General features: G+C 36.6%; 1 protein-coding gene across 5 annotated transcripts in view; it reads left to right on the plus strand.

Moving 5' to 3' along the window:
• Positions 1-14560, plus strand: part of TCF12 (transcription factor 12) — a 394295-nt gene that overhangs the window by 143300 nt on the left and 236435 nt on the right. For all 5 annotated transcript variants that reach the window (XM_040226604.1, XM_040226606.1, XM_040226602.1 and 2 more), the window contains exon 4: positions 11191-11264. In XM_040226604.1, the coding sequence (XP_040082538.1) occupies positions 11191-11264 (74 nt within the window). The remainder of the gene's footprint in view (positions 1-11190; positions 11265-14560) is intronic.

Below are 14560 nucleotides of genomic sequence, written 5' to 3' on the forward strand. Positions count from 1 at the left end.
GTGTTGTTGGAAGAGGGTGTTTGCTATGACCAGTGTGTTCTCTTGGCAAAACTCTATTAGTCTTTGCCCTGCTTCATTCCATATTCCAAGGCTGAATTTGCCCGTTAATCCAGGTGTTTCTTGACTTCCTACTTTTACATTCCTGGAGAAGGCAATGGCACCCCACTCCAGTACTCTTGCCTGGAAAATCCCATGGATGGAGGAGCCTGGTAGGCTGCAGTCCATGGAGTCACGAAGAGTTGGACACAACTGAGTGACTTCATTTTCCCTTTTCACTTTCATGCCTTGGAGAAGGAAATGGCAACCCACTCCAGTGTTCTTGCCTGGAGAATCCCAAGGACGGAGGAGCCTGGTGGGCTGCCGTCTATGTGGTCGCACAGAGTCGGACACGACTGAAGCAACTTAGCAGCAGCAGCAGGTCTTCATAGAACCATTCAACGTTCAGCTTCTTCAGCATTACTGGTTGGCACATAGGATATTTAATGGTTTGCCTTGGAAACAAACAGAGATCATTCTGTCGTTTTTGAGATTGCATTCAAGTACTGCATTTCGGACTCTTGTTGACCATGATGGCTACATCATTTCTTCTAAGGGATTTCTGCCTACAGTGGTAGATATAATGGTCATCTGAGTTAAATTCACCCATTCCAGTCCATTTTAGTTTGCTGATTTCCTAGAATGTCGACGTTCACTCTTCCCATCTCCTGTTTGACCGCTTCCAATTTGCCTTGATTTATGGACCTAACATTCCAGGTTCCTATGCAATATTGTTCTTTACAGCATTGGGCCTTGCTTCTATCACCTGTTTCCTTTCTTAAACCCATCCAAAAACTGTTTTTAAAGATTTCAGATAATGTAATCTTTATTTCTCAACTTTAGATTTTTTGTGTATATGTTTTCTGAGATATCCAGTCTGTTAATTCATTAAGAGTATATGTCCTTTATTTCACTGGGTATAGTTAAGGTATTTGATTTAATTTCCTTGTCTGAAAATTTCAGTATCTGGGTCATCTTGAAAGTGGCCTCTGTTCATTATCTTTTTCTTTGAGATTGAGTCACATGTCATTGTCAAGAAATTTTGGCTTGTTGCATAGATATTATGAATGTTATGTGTGGAAATGTTGGTTTCTTTCATGCTCCTCCAAGGAGTTTTGATTTCTTTGTTTTAGTGAGCCATTAATTGGTTAGACTCTCATAGTGAAAACTCTTTATCTTGCATGAGATTGGCACCTGCTTTTTGATTTGATTCTTTTAGCCTCAGCTGCAAAGTACCCTATGGATGTGTACATTAGGACTCAGCCAAAGACTTGAGCAGAGACGTGCCCAAGATTTGAGCCTTATCTTTTTAGGAGTCTTTCATTATTTCCTGGTGAATATGGTTGTCCTATTCTGTCCTCTTTTCCTTCTATTCAGAAAGACAGTGCGTTTTCTATTGAAATTTTAGTTCCTGCATGTTGTGGCTGCTGCTTGCCTCCAGGATAAAGCTTTAAAATGGGAAACTCACCTGAACTGAATTTTAGGGAAACTCATACAAAAGCTGTTAAAAGGAAAAATTCATTCTGGTCTCTTCTTCCAAGTGTATATTTCCATCCAAAATCAGCCAGGTTTTGTTCATTCTCTTGGTAGACCTGTTAGGTTTACTCTTAAGGTGGAGCCTTTAGGTAGTTTGTTTAATTTTTATATTTTCTCTGGGAATTTATAGTAGCTGTCTGTAGGAGTTCAGTGTATCATGTTGGAAGCTGAACTCACTAGTTCAGTTTTGAGATTTCTTCTAGCATATTTGCAGTCTGCTTTAAAAAATAATACTTTAAAAATAATATTATTTTACTAATTCTTAAAGAGCTACTTAGATTGTAACACATCCCTCTTCTTTATTGAATTTTTTTAACCCATCTTTAGTTACTAAATTCTTAATGACAGACTGTCATGTGAATACTCTGATTTTATATATTCCTTAACCACTTAGTAGACATTTGAATGCAAATCACCACACTTCTGCAAAGTACCAGAAGCACATAGAGATGAGCAAGGTATGTTCCTGTTACAAAGTTTTATTGGTAGGATATTCATGAAAAACGGCTATCAATGTTGAAGACAAAATAAGTACAATTTGTTTTCTGAAGAAGTGTGATTAATTTTGACTTAGTTGATGGAGAACACTTCTCAGAGGAGGGGACATTTTATCTTAGACTGATTTGTAATTAGAAACTCAATAGGTGAGAGAAAAGGTAAGGGAGAGTATTCTAGGACTAGGAAACAATAGGAGTGGAAAATGAATGTGTGACAAGTTATGGTATTCGTGGGGAGTGATTAATGTCTCGTTGAGGCTGGAGCATTGAGTTTTCTGAGGGATATAGTATGTGCTGAAGCTAAAAAAGTGAATTGAGGCCACTTTGAAGCATGCCATACTTAAAAGTGTGAGTGTTATTTCTGAGGCAATGACGGATCATATTTGAAAAGTGAATGGATGTGATCCAGCTTACGTTTATAGCAAGGTAAGTGTGCTGACAGTGTTAACTGTGGATTGGAATGGAACATAATAGGAGAATAGGCAGTATATAGGATCTAAAGCAGAGCACTGTATATGTGAGAACAAGGGATAGTTACTCAAAATATTGCCGAGGTAGAAATTAATACTGTGAGTAACCGGTTAAGTTAGTTAAGTCGCTCAGTTGTGTCTGACTCTTTGTGACCCGATGGACTGTAGCCCACCAGGCTCTTCCGTCCATGGGATTCTCCAGGCAAGAATACTGGAGTGGGTTGCCATTTCCTTCTCCAGGGGATCTTCCCGACCCAGGGATTGAACCCAGGTCTCCCATATTAGAGGCAGATGCTTTAACCTCTGAGCCACCAGGGAAGCTGAGTAACTGGTTAAGGGAATATAAAAGATGTGTTAGCAAATTTAAGAGAATCACTACATTTCTAACCACATTTGTAAATGTCTCAACATCAATACTGCCTATGAAACTTCTGGGAATAGTTTTTATTTAGACTTCCTTTTATAACAATATACTTTAGGCAGTACTATAGTGAATACAAAATGATTTGTCTGTGTGTTGTTTAGCTACCAAGCCTAATGAGGATTTAGGTTTCTCTATAACTTTTAAAATAATTTTTGTTCTTTGGGGTTAGTTGCTGTCTAGTTGATTGAGTCATTTACAGCCTAATTGCTTCTTACTATCATTTTCAAACTATTGTTCAATATAAATATTTAGAATATTGGTGTTGATTATTGTCTAATTAAGAATGATAAGCTAACAAATAGGGAACCAGCTTCACCCTCACTTTTATTAAACTGATTATTCTACTTGATACATTTATTTCTTCCACAAATGTTTGTTAGTGATTCCTGTGTGTCAGGCATTGTTCCAGGCACCAAACAGGAAACACTGAATAAAACAGACTACTCCTTTGTTTTCATGGAGCTGTCAGTGTACTGGGGGAAAAACCCAGATTGTCATGTCCCTCCGTAATAACGACATTCGAACAGAGAGACCTGAAGGAAATTCGGGGAACAGACCATTCAGATATCTGGGGAAGCATTTTATGAAGAGGAAAGAGCAAGTGGCAAGGCCCTAAGGAGAGAGCATGCTTGAGCAAAAACAGGGATCCATGTAGTTGAAGAAAAAGAGTGATCGCTGGGTCATGGAAAAAGAAAGAGAGTTCCAGAAAAAGATCTATTTCTGCTTTATTGACTATGCCAAAGCCTTTGGCTGTGTGGATCACAATAAACTGTGGAAAATTCTGAGAGAGATTGGAATACCAGACCACCTGACCTGCCTCTTGAGAAACCTGTATGCAGGTCAGGAAGCAACAGTTAGAACTGGACATGGAACAACAGACAGGTTCCAAAAAGGAAAAGGAGTGCGTCAAGGCTGTATATTGTCACCCTCCTGATTTCACTTCTGTGCAGAGTACATCATGAGAAACTATGGGCTGGAAGAAACACAAGCTGGAATCAAAGATTGCCAGGAGAAATATCAATAACCTCAGATATGCAGATGACACCACCCTTATGGCAGAAAGTGAAGAGGAGCTAAAAAGCCTCTTGATGAAAAGTGAAAGAGGAGAGTGAAAAAGTTGGCTTAAAGTTCAACATTCAGAAAACAAAGATCATGGCATCCGGTCCTATCACTTCATGGGAAATAGATGGGGAAACAGTGGAAACAATGTCAGACTTTATTTTGGGGGCTCCAAAATCACTGCAGATGGTGACTGCAGCCATGAAATTAAAAGACGCTTACTCCTTGGAAGAAAAGTTATGACCAACCTAGATAGCATATTCAAAAGCAGAGACATTACTTTGCCGACTAAGGTCCATCTAGTCAAGCCTATGGTTTTTCCAGTGGTCACGTATGGATGTGGGAGTTGGACTGTGAAGAAGGCTGAGCACCGAAGAATTGATGCTTTTGAACTGTGGTGTTGGAGAAGACTCTTGAGAGTCCCTTGGACTGCAAGGAGATCCATACAGTCCATTCTAAAGGAGATCAGCCCTGGGATTTCTTTGGAAGGACTGATTCTGAGGCTGAAACTCCAGTACTTTGGCCACCTCATGCGACGAGTTGACTCATTGGAAAAGACTCTGATGCTAGGAGGGATTGAGGGCAGGAGGAGAAGGGGACGACAGAGGATGAGATGGCTGGATAGCATCACTGACTCGATGGACGTGAGTCTGAGTGAACTCTGGGAGTTGGTGATATGGAGTCCTGGTCTGCTGCAGTTCATGGGGTCTCAAAGAGTCGGACACGACTGAGCGACTGAACTGAACTGAACTGAAGAGAATGAACAGTAGGAGATGAAGTCAGAGAGGTGGGAAGTGGAAACCTTGAAACATTGTTGACCAGTGGATTTAATACTGAATGAGATGAGTAGATTTTGAACATAGGATTGACAGAATTTGAGTTGTATTGAAAAGGTTGTTCTAGTTCCTATGTAGAGAATACACACTGTTGCAGGGCCAAGAAGCAGGGAGACTTTTCAAAACACTGTTGCCATGATGCAGGTAGAGATGATGGTGACTCAGACTAAGATGATCATGTTAAAAATAGTGAGTCAGATTTTAGAACTGTTTACAAGGTAAATCTAATGGGATTGTATCATTGAGGAACTATTAGGTTCATTTTTGGCTGAGACTCATCCAGAGTTGGAGAAGAGGCATTGGGCCTTTTTGGGGTCGACTTCTTTTGTGCCTCTGTGGAAGAAAATATATGTTACTGTTGTTTAGGTGTGGGGCTTCATTGTTCAGACTACAGTGGAGTACTGCAGTTGCTTCTCAGATGCACTGAGAGGGCCTTGTTTCCAGAAATTTGACAGCCAGCTAGTTTAGAGGAGGTTTGGAGGTGGCTCAAGATCTTTGTCAGGGTTAGAACGGCTCTTTAGACAATCAGAGCAAATCCTCAGTATATCAGGTCACTAGACAGTTCTAAAGGTGGTACAAAATACCTGCTTGCCCTCTGAAAACTTAGTTTTTTTCACTCCCTGGGCATTAGGCAGTTCTTTAATTTTTCCTAAACAGATAGACCTGGCTTTTGATCATCTACCTTTTTCCTTTTGATCTCCTATTCTTACATCATTGATTAAATTGCTGTTAATGTCCTATTTAATTGTATATTTACAGGACATTTATATAGAGTGATGTGGTTAGTAAAAATAGCATAGCAAAAATCATTATTTGGAAGTAATTTTCAAAATAAGTCATTTTATTGAAATCAGTCGTGCTTAATTATCTTATTCTAGTGTACTTTGGCACTAGAATATCCCTGCTTGTAAATCTTTGTTCTCAACAATACCAAACAGAAATTGTGATTAAATTTTAAAGATGAGCTAAAAAGATCATTCCTTCAAATCTTTTTACTGATCTTATTTTCTTGCATGTTTTATTAATTTTTGGCTGTGCTTGGGTCTTCATTGCTGTGTGGGCTTTTCTCTAGTGCCAGCAAGTAGAGGCTACTCTAACTGTAGTGCACCAGCTTCTCTCATTGTGGAGCACAGGCTCTAGAGCACACTGGCTGCAGTAGTTGTGGTGCATGGGCTCAGTAGTTGAATTCCTGAGCTCTGGAGCACAGGAAGGTTCTGAGCTCTCCAGCACAGCCTGGAGCACAGGCTCAATAGTTGTGGCCGATGGGCTTAGTTGCTCCTTGGCTTGTGGGATCTTCCTGGATCAGAGATCAAACCCATGTCTCTTGCATTGGCGGGTGAATTTTTTACCACTGAGCCACCAGGGAAGCCCTCTTGCATACTTTAAAAAGAATCAAACTTTCTAATTTGACAATTCATTGTATAGAAGCTCAAGTTTTTATTAGTAAAATAAATGCTTCTGTAGGCCATGTGTATGCCTATGAAGCAGAAGGTCTTCTCTAAATATCTTTACAGTTTCTACATTTCCATAGCTTTTCTATCTTATTTGTTTTTCATGCATTTGTAGCATAAAATCAAAGGTTTGCTTTTATATTCTAGTTGTTTCTGTTTCACAGTGAGTTTCTGGACAAACATATCAGTAGATTTACTTCACAAGTATCTAAAATTTGAAAAAATACAATAAAAAATGATGGTAGGTTTTTAAGTGTATATTATTTTACAATTGATTGCAGCCTTTGAGTCTGATCTAAAGGAATATCATTACTCTGCAGATAACATTGAGTGAAGAAACTACAGAACAGATACATCCATGGCTTCGGTTATCTGACATAGCTATCTCTAGTCAGGTTTCTTTTATCAAATTATCTATTGAATCACCCTATAGCAGATGGCAATCCTACAAAAGTATATTATCTTTTCCTTATTTATAACAGTGTTGGGATTTGGTATTTTTGAAGTACATTTTATTTGCTAGAATAAAAACTTGATTTCAGGGCTCCTAAAAGCTCTGTGTTTGTGTGACACAGACAGAAAAGTATACAATCATCCCCTGTGCCCTTCCTCCCAACTTTATATATGTCCCTTTCCCACAAGGATAAGCTCTCTGGCTTAATACCAGGCCAAGTGGCTGTGTTGACTTCTTACAGCTTTGCTGCAGGGATATTCTTTGTATTGCACTCCTTTCCCTTTCAGTCCTCTGCTCGCTAGACTCCCCACCAGTACCTGAAATATTTTCCAGGTCTAGACCTGTTTCTCCCTTTACCCTCCTTGTAGTCTAGGGTGAAAGAGTCTAGGTGGTGTAGGTCTGGTGGTGGCAGGTGGGAGAGAAGGAGCTGGTCAGCAGCTCTACTTGTCATTCACCTTTTTTACCTCCAGGCATTTCTTGTCTGAGCCTCACTAAGCCTTGAATAATGCTTTATATACACAAACTATGTACTGTTTGATCCTCTGGGAGCCCAGATGTGATGGCGAGATGGGAAACAGGCATATAGGGTATAAAACAAGTCACTAATTAAAAAAACTCATTTCCAGTTTTTGCTCATTGTTAAAAACTTAGAGAAGTCTCTAATACTTTGTGCTAGGAAAATGAAAGGAGTGGGATAGAAGCTGTGACATAAGTTTATATTGACTCAAGAAAGGGAATTCTGTCAGTCGAAAATAGTGGTGGAGTGGAGAAGAAGCAAGCAGACTGGTATCTGAGTCCTTCATAGAAAAGAAATTAACACTAGATGTTTTACTTTCTCCTTATGAGTCTTGCTCTCTGCCATCTCAAAACTTTGGTTACACCTTTTATTCCTTCTTCAGGTTCCCAGGCCAGAAGGCCCAGGGCCACTTCTTAGGGAAGTGCCTGTATATATAGTAATTTATGATTTGCTTTCAATTACTTTTCGTATTGAATGTTTTACAAAAGAAAGAAGCAGATTGTTGCATTTAATTCACAAACCAGTATTTTTAGATACTGGGTCTAAAATGTAATGTTTGCTCTTTACTGGAAAATACTAAATAAAATAGTATGCCTTTTATATTGAGACACATGGAATCAAAATATATATTGGATTTTAATTGGTTCCATTCAGAAAAGCAGGTACTTAGATTCTGTATATAAAAGATAAAAAAAGAAAAGTGTCATTTAAATCTCTGCCTTAGTTAAATTATTGGTTAATCTTTTTTTATTTTGTTGAATAGAAATAGAATAAGTGGATTAGAAAGTTAAGCAAAATTCAGAAGTATTTCTACTTAATTATTGCTAAATTTTCTGTTGGATCTACCATTTTAATCTGTCAGTTGAGGCACTAGCATATCAGAATTTGTTGAATTGTCATGTGTCGGCTAGAAATAGGAAGGAAAGAAAAATATATGGCAATGGTGGTTCAGGCATATCTTAATAGAAATGTTTTGCTTCTAATTACTGTATTACAACTATGGTGTATTTTCTTGTTGATAAGTAATTTTTCAGATTTTGATCAGTTTCTCTATTGTTTGTTTTCTGTGTTTAGTTTCTTGGTTCCTGGTTACCTTGGTCTTATGGCTGATGCTTTGGAAAGTTTATTATTCCTGTTACATTCCAGTTTGTACAGCTATTGTCTTCAGCAGAAAGGAGTCGTTGTGCTAAAGGATGACTCTTGCTTTGTCAGTGCCAGCCGCGACCTTCTTCTACTCAGAGTCTGGATACATCTAACAATAAAGCTACAGAGCTCTAAGTTTAAACCCTAGCTGATCCTTTAAATTCTATAGCATCTTTTGAGTCCTCTACATGTTTAGTATCACTGGTATGTAGTACTCTTTAGTTCATGGCTTAATTAATTCCTATTTTGTTGAATCTTTGCTCTTCTTACATGTTGAGTAAGTAGTTGGTGTCATATGATGAAAATTAAGTATGTGTTTTCTCACAATCTTACCTATGACTTCAACATTTTGTCTGAGATGTTTTCAATAGCAGGCTCCTATTTTTCCTCTTTTTTAAAAATAAATGTATTGAAAATAACACATAGCCCTCATATTTAATTATTTGATATGACAGTTCAGAATCATAAAATGAATTATTTTCATTAGAATAGGATCATCAAAATAAGTTTGTCTTCCATGTTCTAAATGTTCAGTGGAAGTCATCCCGCCTCCAGGCCCACCATTCTGTTTTCTATTTCTATGGATTTGTCTGCTCTAGCTATCTTATGTAAGTGAAACCAAACCTATTTGTCCTTTTGTGATTGGCTTATTTCACTTAACACAATGTCCTCAGGTTATAGCATGTGTAAGGATTTCCTTTCTTCTTAAACTGAATAATATTATATTGTATGTATATACCACATTTTGTTTATCCATACATCTGTCAATGATGTTGAACTTGGCTTCCACATTTTGACTATTGTAAATAATGCTCCTATGAGTTATGGGTGTACAAATATTTGAGAACCTGTTTTTAGGAACCAATTTACATTCACATTTTACTTTTGCTACATGGAATTTTAAAAATCGTAACACATATAGAAAAAAGTCACAAATGGAAAGTATGATCTTTTTAAATAAAACTTTTCCTAAAGTTATATGCAATTTCATAAGTAGTTTTATATTAATGGATTTTATAGATCAGTAGTAGTAGTCTTTGTCTTAGATTGAGTCTGATTGGAATCGTATCTAAAATGTTTGGAAAACGGATCACAGATAAATGGATACTGAAGAGATGGTAACAGTGTGTTTTTACATGATATTCTTATATTCTTTATTCTTGTATTCTTATATCAAGAATATTCTTGGTATTCTTTACATGAACTTGTAGAATTAAATCTAGAATTTTAATGAGAATTCTCCAAGAATGAACAGGACACTTTTTTTTTCCTATGTGTAATCTGTGTGTTTTCAAAGCTTCTTTTTCATTTGAAATTATGTTTGGTGTGCTATTTGTAGTAGTACCCATCTTTTCTCTTTATTGCTTTTGATGTAGGAAGTACAGAATCATAAAAACAATAAATTAGGGTCCTATTACATGAATTAGTAATTAGTGTATTCCACTTTGGATACTGACTTCCTTTCCTTCCTGTAGTACTTAAATGACAATTTTGTCTGTATGAAAGAGCCCTGGGGCTTGTGGTTAGTTACAGGAGAATCTGTAATATTTAACTTAGTTCAGACCACTTCTCACCTAAATCACAGAAGACATCAAGGATTTTTTTTCCTTTTCTATTTTTTTAAGAAAAGGAGGTTCTAAACTTAATAAAAAGCTGTCTTTGTAACATCTAGAGTTTCTCATGAAAGAATGAAGCAAAAAAAGCCAATCATTTGTATTTCACCATAGAAAGAAGGTCAGAAAGGATTGGGAAAGTGTCAAGGATAAGAAAGACTGTTCTCAAAACAGAAAAGGGATAAATGGCTAGATTGAGAGATCTCCAATTCTTTCAGCTTTTTCTGGAGGTTGGTTGGACGATGAAAATAATGGCACCAAAACTTCAGAAGGTCTATTAAGGAGAACAGTGAATTATTCCGTTGTTCATGGTAACTTATCCTTCTCGCATTGAGTTTTCCTTTGCACTTTTCCTAAGAGTGGATCTACTCATTTAGGGTCAGATTTTTGGGGAGATTTTGTTAGGATAAGTTATTACATCATTTTAGTATCATTAATGTTGATATGATATGGTTTGAAATAGCTTGATTTAGTTTGGTATCTTCAGTTAAGAATACTGAGTGCTTTGATAGAAACCAGTTTATTAACTTGAGCAATTGTTTGACTTGCTTCATTTTCTATCCTTTATTGACTTCATATTTTCATGGAGGCAGTGCTAAACTTGGAAAGTGAGATTTCATCTACTCTTAGAATGAGTGCAGACGCAGGTAGAGAGACCTAGATTATCCTTTGTTTGAAAGTGTCCAAAGCCCTATATTGGCTCTAAGATTCTGCAGTGTATGTAGAGCTGTATTTATGAGTGTGCGTGTGCATGCATGCTTAGTCGCTCAGTCATGTCCAGCTCTGCGACCTCATGGACAGTGCCCTCTAGGCTCCTCTGTCCATGGGGTTCTCCAGGCAAGAATACTGAAGTGAATTGCCATTCCCTTCTCCAGGAGATCTTCCCGACCCAGGGATTGAACTTGGGTCTCTTGCATTGCAGGCGGCTTCTTTACCATTTGAGCCACCAGGGAAGCTCTAGAGCATTGTATACAGCAGTGATAAAGATACTCCTAAATGACTTATTTCTGCAGATTTCTGAGACAAAGATTGATACACAGACAGTTCCAATCAAATGCAGATACCACTCACTGAATTGTAGTCTCTGCTGTACCAAACAAAACCCATCATAGTATCCTCTTGGATTTATGTTCTGTACTTTCTTCTCTCCTTAGGTATGGATGAACGAGGAGGTACGACATCTTGGGGAACAAGTGGTCAACCAAGTCCTTCTTACGACTCATCTAGAGTAAGTTTGCTCATTAACCCTTGATCAATACTATTTGGCAGAATAAGTTCTTTCATATATGAATTCTGTATCTTAAGGGAAGTGAAGATTATCTTATTTTATGGGAGAATACCCAGTACCTTCACAGTAGCTTTACTTCTTTCCATTAACTGTTACACTTTGGGAGTTTATTTTATCTCCTACAAAGAATTATTTTTGGTTTTATTCTACACCTTAACTACTTATAATACCTTTTACTAAAGTTGGAAGAGCTTGGAATGCCTCACTAAGTATTCTCCAAACATCGTCATTTTTCTTCTTTATTTATTTGCTTTGAGAGCTCTCAAAGTACCAACTTTAGACCAAATTAACAGTCTACACAATGAAAGGGTAAAAGGTTAGAGCCTTTTCTAACAATTAAGAAAACCAAAAAAAAAATCCCCCAGAACTTTAAAAGATGAGACTGAGAGATTGAAAAGTAGACCAAAGAGTTGACAGTAAACTTAAGTGCTGTGCCTCCAGATTCCGTAGTAAATTGCTGAGGTTAAGAGATACCTTTTCTAAAGAGTCATACTTTGAAAAATGATGAACTGTTTATTTCCCTCAGAATTAACCTAGAAAAAATAGACAAGCACAAAATTTATGGGTACTTAACTCCAGAATTAGATTGGTATAAATGGAAGATAACATGAATAATGTGATTGGAATTCATAGTCTCCATATGGGTTACACTGTTTTGCATTGAAAAATGCTGAATAAAAATACTTATTAAAGTATGTGGTTTTACTGTTTTATTTGGCTGTAAATGTTTATTTTAAATACTTTGGAGAAGAACTGGAATATCCAAGTGGAATCCAAATAACTAGACAGAGAGAGAGACTGTTGAACATGGGTTTTAGTGTTTACTTTTCTGGAATCAGTGCTGCAAAAGCTGGGCTGTGGTGTAAATAGCACTGTTCTGGGTATCATAGGATCTACTACTGATCTGCTTTGAACTTGCTGCTTAATCTTAGACATGGTATTTTATCTGTGGATAAACTGGCTGGTGTCCCAATTTCCTTCCACCTTTAAAAGTTTTTTATTTTTTGAGTAATACTGTGAATTTGAAATATGTTTCCTATTTTGATTTTGAAGTAGGAATTTTATATATTGGAGGACAAGTACTACTTGTTAATTAATATTGGATTATTTTCTTTCTAAGCCTTGAGTTGCTGTGTGATATCATGTTATTTCTTAATATGCATTAAATGGTGCCTTTGTACCTTACTTCACTTTCAAGTTTTCTGCTTGAGTACAAATAGGATTCTAAGAGAAGAGACTTTAATAATATATCCAAACATTTATGTATTTTATCTTCCTGAAATTAAGTTTTCCTTTAGAGATGTACTTCAAAGCAAATCTTGCTTTTCTTTTTAAAGTGAAGTCGCTCAGTCATGTCTGACTCTTTGCGACCCCATGGACTGTAGCCTACCAGGCTCCTCTGTCCATGGGATTTTTCGGGCAATAGTATTGGAGTGGATTGCCATTTCCTTCTCCAGGGGATCTTCCCAACCCAGGGATCGAACCTGGGTCTCCCGCATTGTAGACAGACGCTTTACCATCTGAGCCACCAGGGAAGTCAACAATATATCCAAACATTTATGTATTTTATCTTCCTGAAATTAAGGTTTCCTTTAGAGACATACTTCAAAGCAAATCTTGCTCTTCTTTTTGCTATTTGATCTGTAGGTCAAATTGAAATGCTGTTTTTTACTCTTAATTTTTTTCCGGTGTGTATTATGTACAGTGAAAAGTTAAATTGATTTTTATAGTAGTTTTCTATTATAAAAATCCAGATTAATCTCAAGATACCCCGTAGAACCACACATACACACATATTACACACACACATTTTTTTTTCCCTACTGATCTGCTGAGTGATCAGATAGAGCAGGGATTTACTACCCTTCTTTCTTTTTGTTCCTGGTAAAATCTACTCTTCCAGTAACTTTCTTCTATTTATCCTAGTCATGATTCTGAGTTAGTCAAGATGTTGAATTTTATTTATAATTTCAAAACATTTATCTATCTCCTGAACTCTTCTCACCAAGGAGAGAGACATTTAAGGCTATCTTTGCAACTGCCTTCAACACTCCCTTTTAAGAGTATTTTCAACTTTTTTAGTTTTACTATTAAATATCTTCCACCATCTTGACCATGTTTTTATTAATCATAAGTATAGATGAATATAAGTTTGTTAATAGAAATTTCAGTTAAACAAAATACTTAATATCTTCTGAATATTTTAATAGGTTGAGTTTTTAAAATTTAGAAATAAATAATGACTTTGGCTAAAAGCTAGTTTTGACACATTGTGAATAAAATTAGCAAGTCAGTTTAAACTTTTGTGAAATATTAGGTACCTTTGTAGAAATTATATAAATGAGATTTTTTAGACTTTACCAAATTGTATAAGTAACGCATTTCCTTCAAAAAAAGTTACATCATTTAAATAAACAATTTGATTTTACATTACTGATGGAAAAAAATTTTAATTTTACTTTTTGTGATAAATTGTGATAAAAAGGTTTTTAAAAACGGCAGAATGAGTGGTTTGGTGGAGTTGTGAAGCATATGCTTTTAATTTAGATGGATTCAACTATCTGAATTGCTGTTTTCCTCCATCCCCGACTCAAAACTATAAGGAAGAAAGAATTTTTTGCAGTACTGTAAAACAGCATTTGGCACCTGAAAGCTAGTAATACTGTATTACTATGTGTTTTAGGCTACAAGATTGGCTGTGCAAAATTTCACGAAGGTTGAGCTCAATATTTATTTAACAACTTTCCAAGGAGAATTTTTGCTGTTTATACTTTTGGCTAATAAGTCCTGACTTTAATTCTAATGAAGATACCATTCTGCTCCAGTAAACTTGATGAGTTCCACTGGCATTTTATGGTTAAGAGCCCACAAGCTTCTTATCCTGTGTTAGCCTTCTGCCTGTTCTTTCAGAAGTAAGAAAAGTCACTGCAGTAAAGCTCTTTCTGGTGTGTCTGCCCTTTTTTTTGCCAAATCTACCAGAAAAGTAGCCTTATAGGGTACAAGTGATTGGTTGAGTTTCTAGTTATCAAAACTACCCACTGCACATCATTCACTGTAGAGTTTTTGTTAAGCAGACACAGAAATAATCACCATGCCTAATAATGGTTATGGAGGAAATGGTAGACATTTCTTAGGAAATGTGAAGATGGGACAGAACATGTTTAAGATACTTGAAGGGAAGTAACACAATATTTGTGATCTCTCTCTCAGCCTCCTCTGTCTGTATTAGAGTTCTG

The sequence above is a fragment of the Oryx dammah genome, unplaced genomic scaffold, assembly GCF_014754425.2.
Source record: "Oryx dammah isolate SB20612 unplaced genomic scaffold, SCBI_Odam_1.1 HiC_scaffold_26, whole genome shotgun sequence".
Lineage (NCBI taxonomy): Eukaryota > Metazoa > Chordata > Mammalia > Artiodactyla > Bovidae > Oryx > Oryx dammah.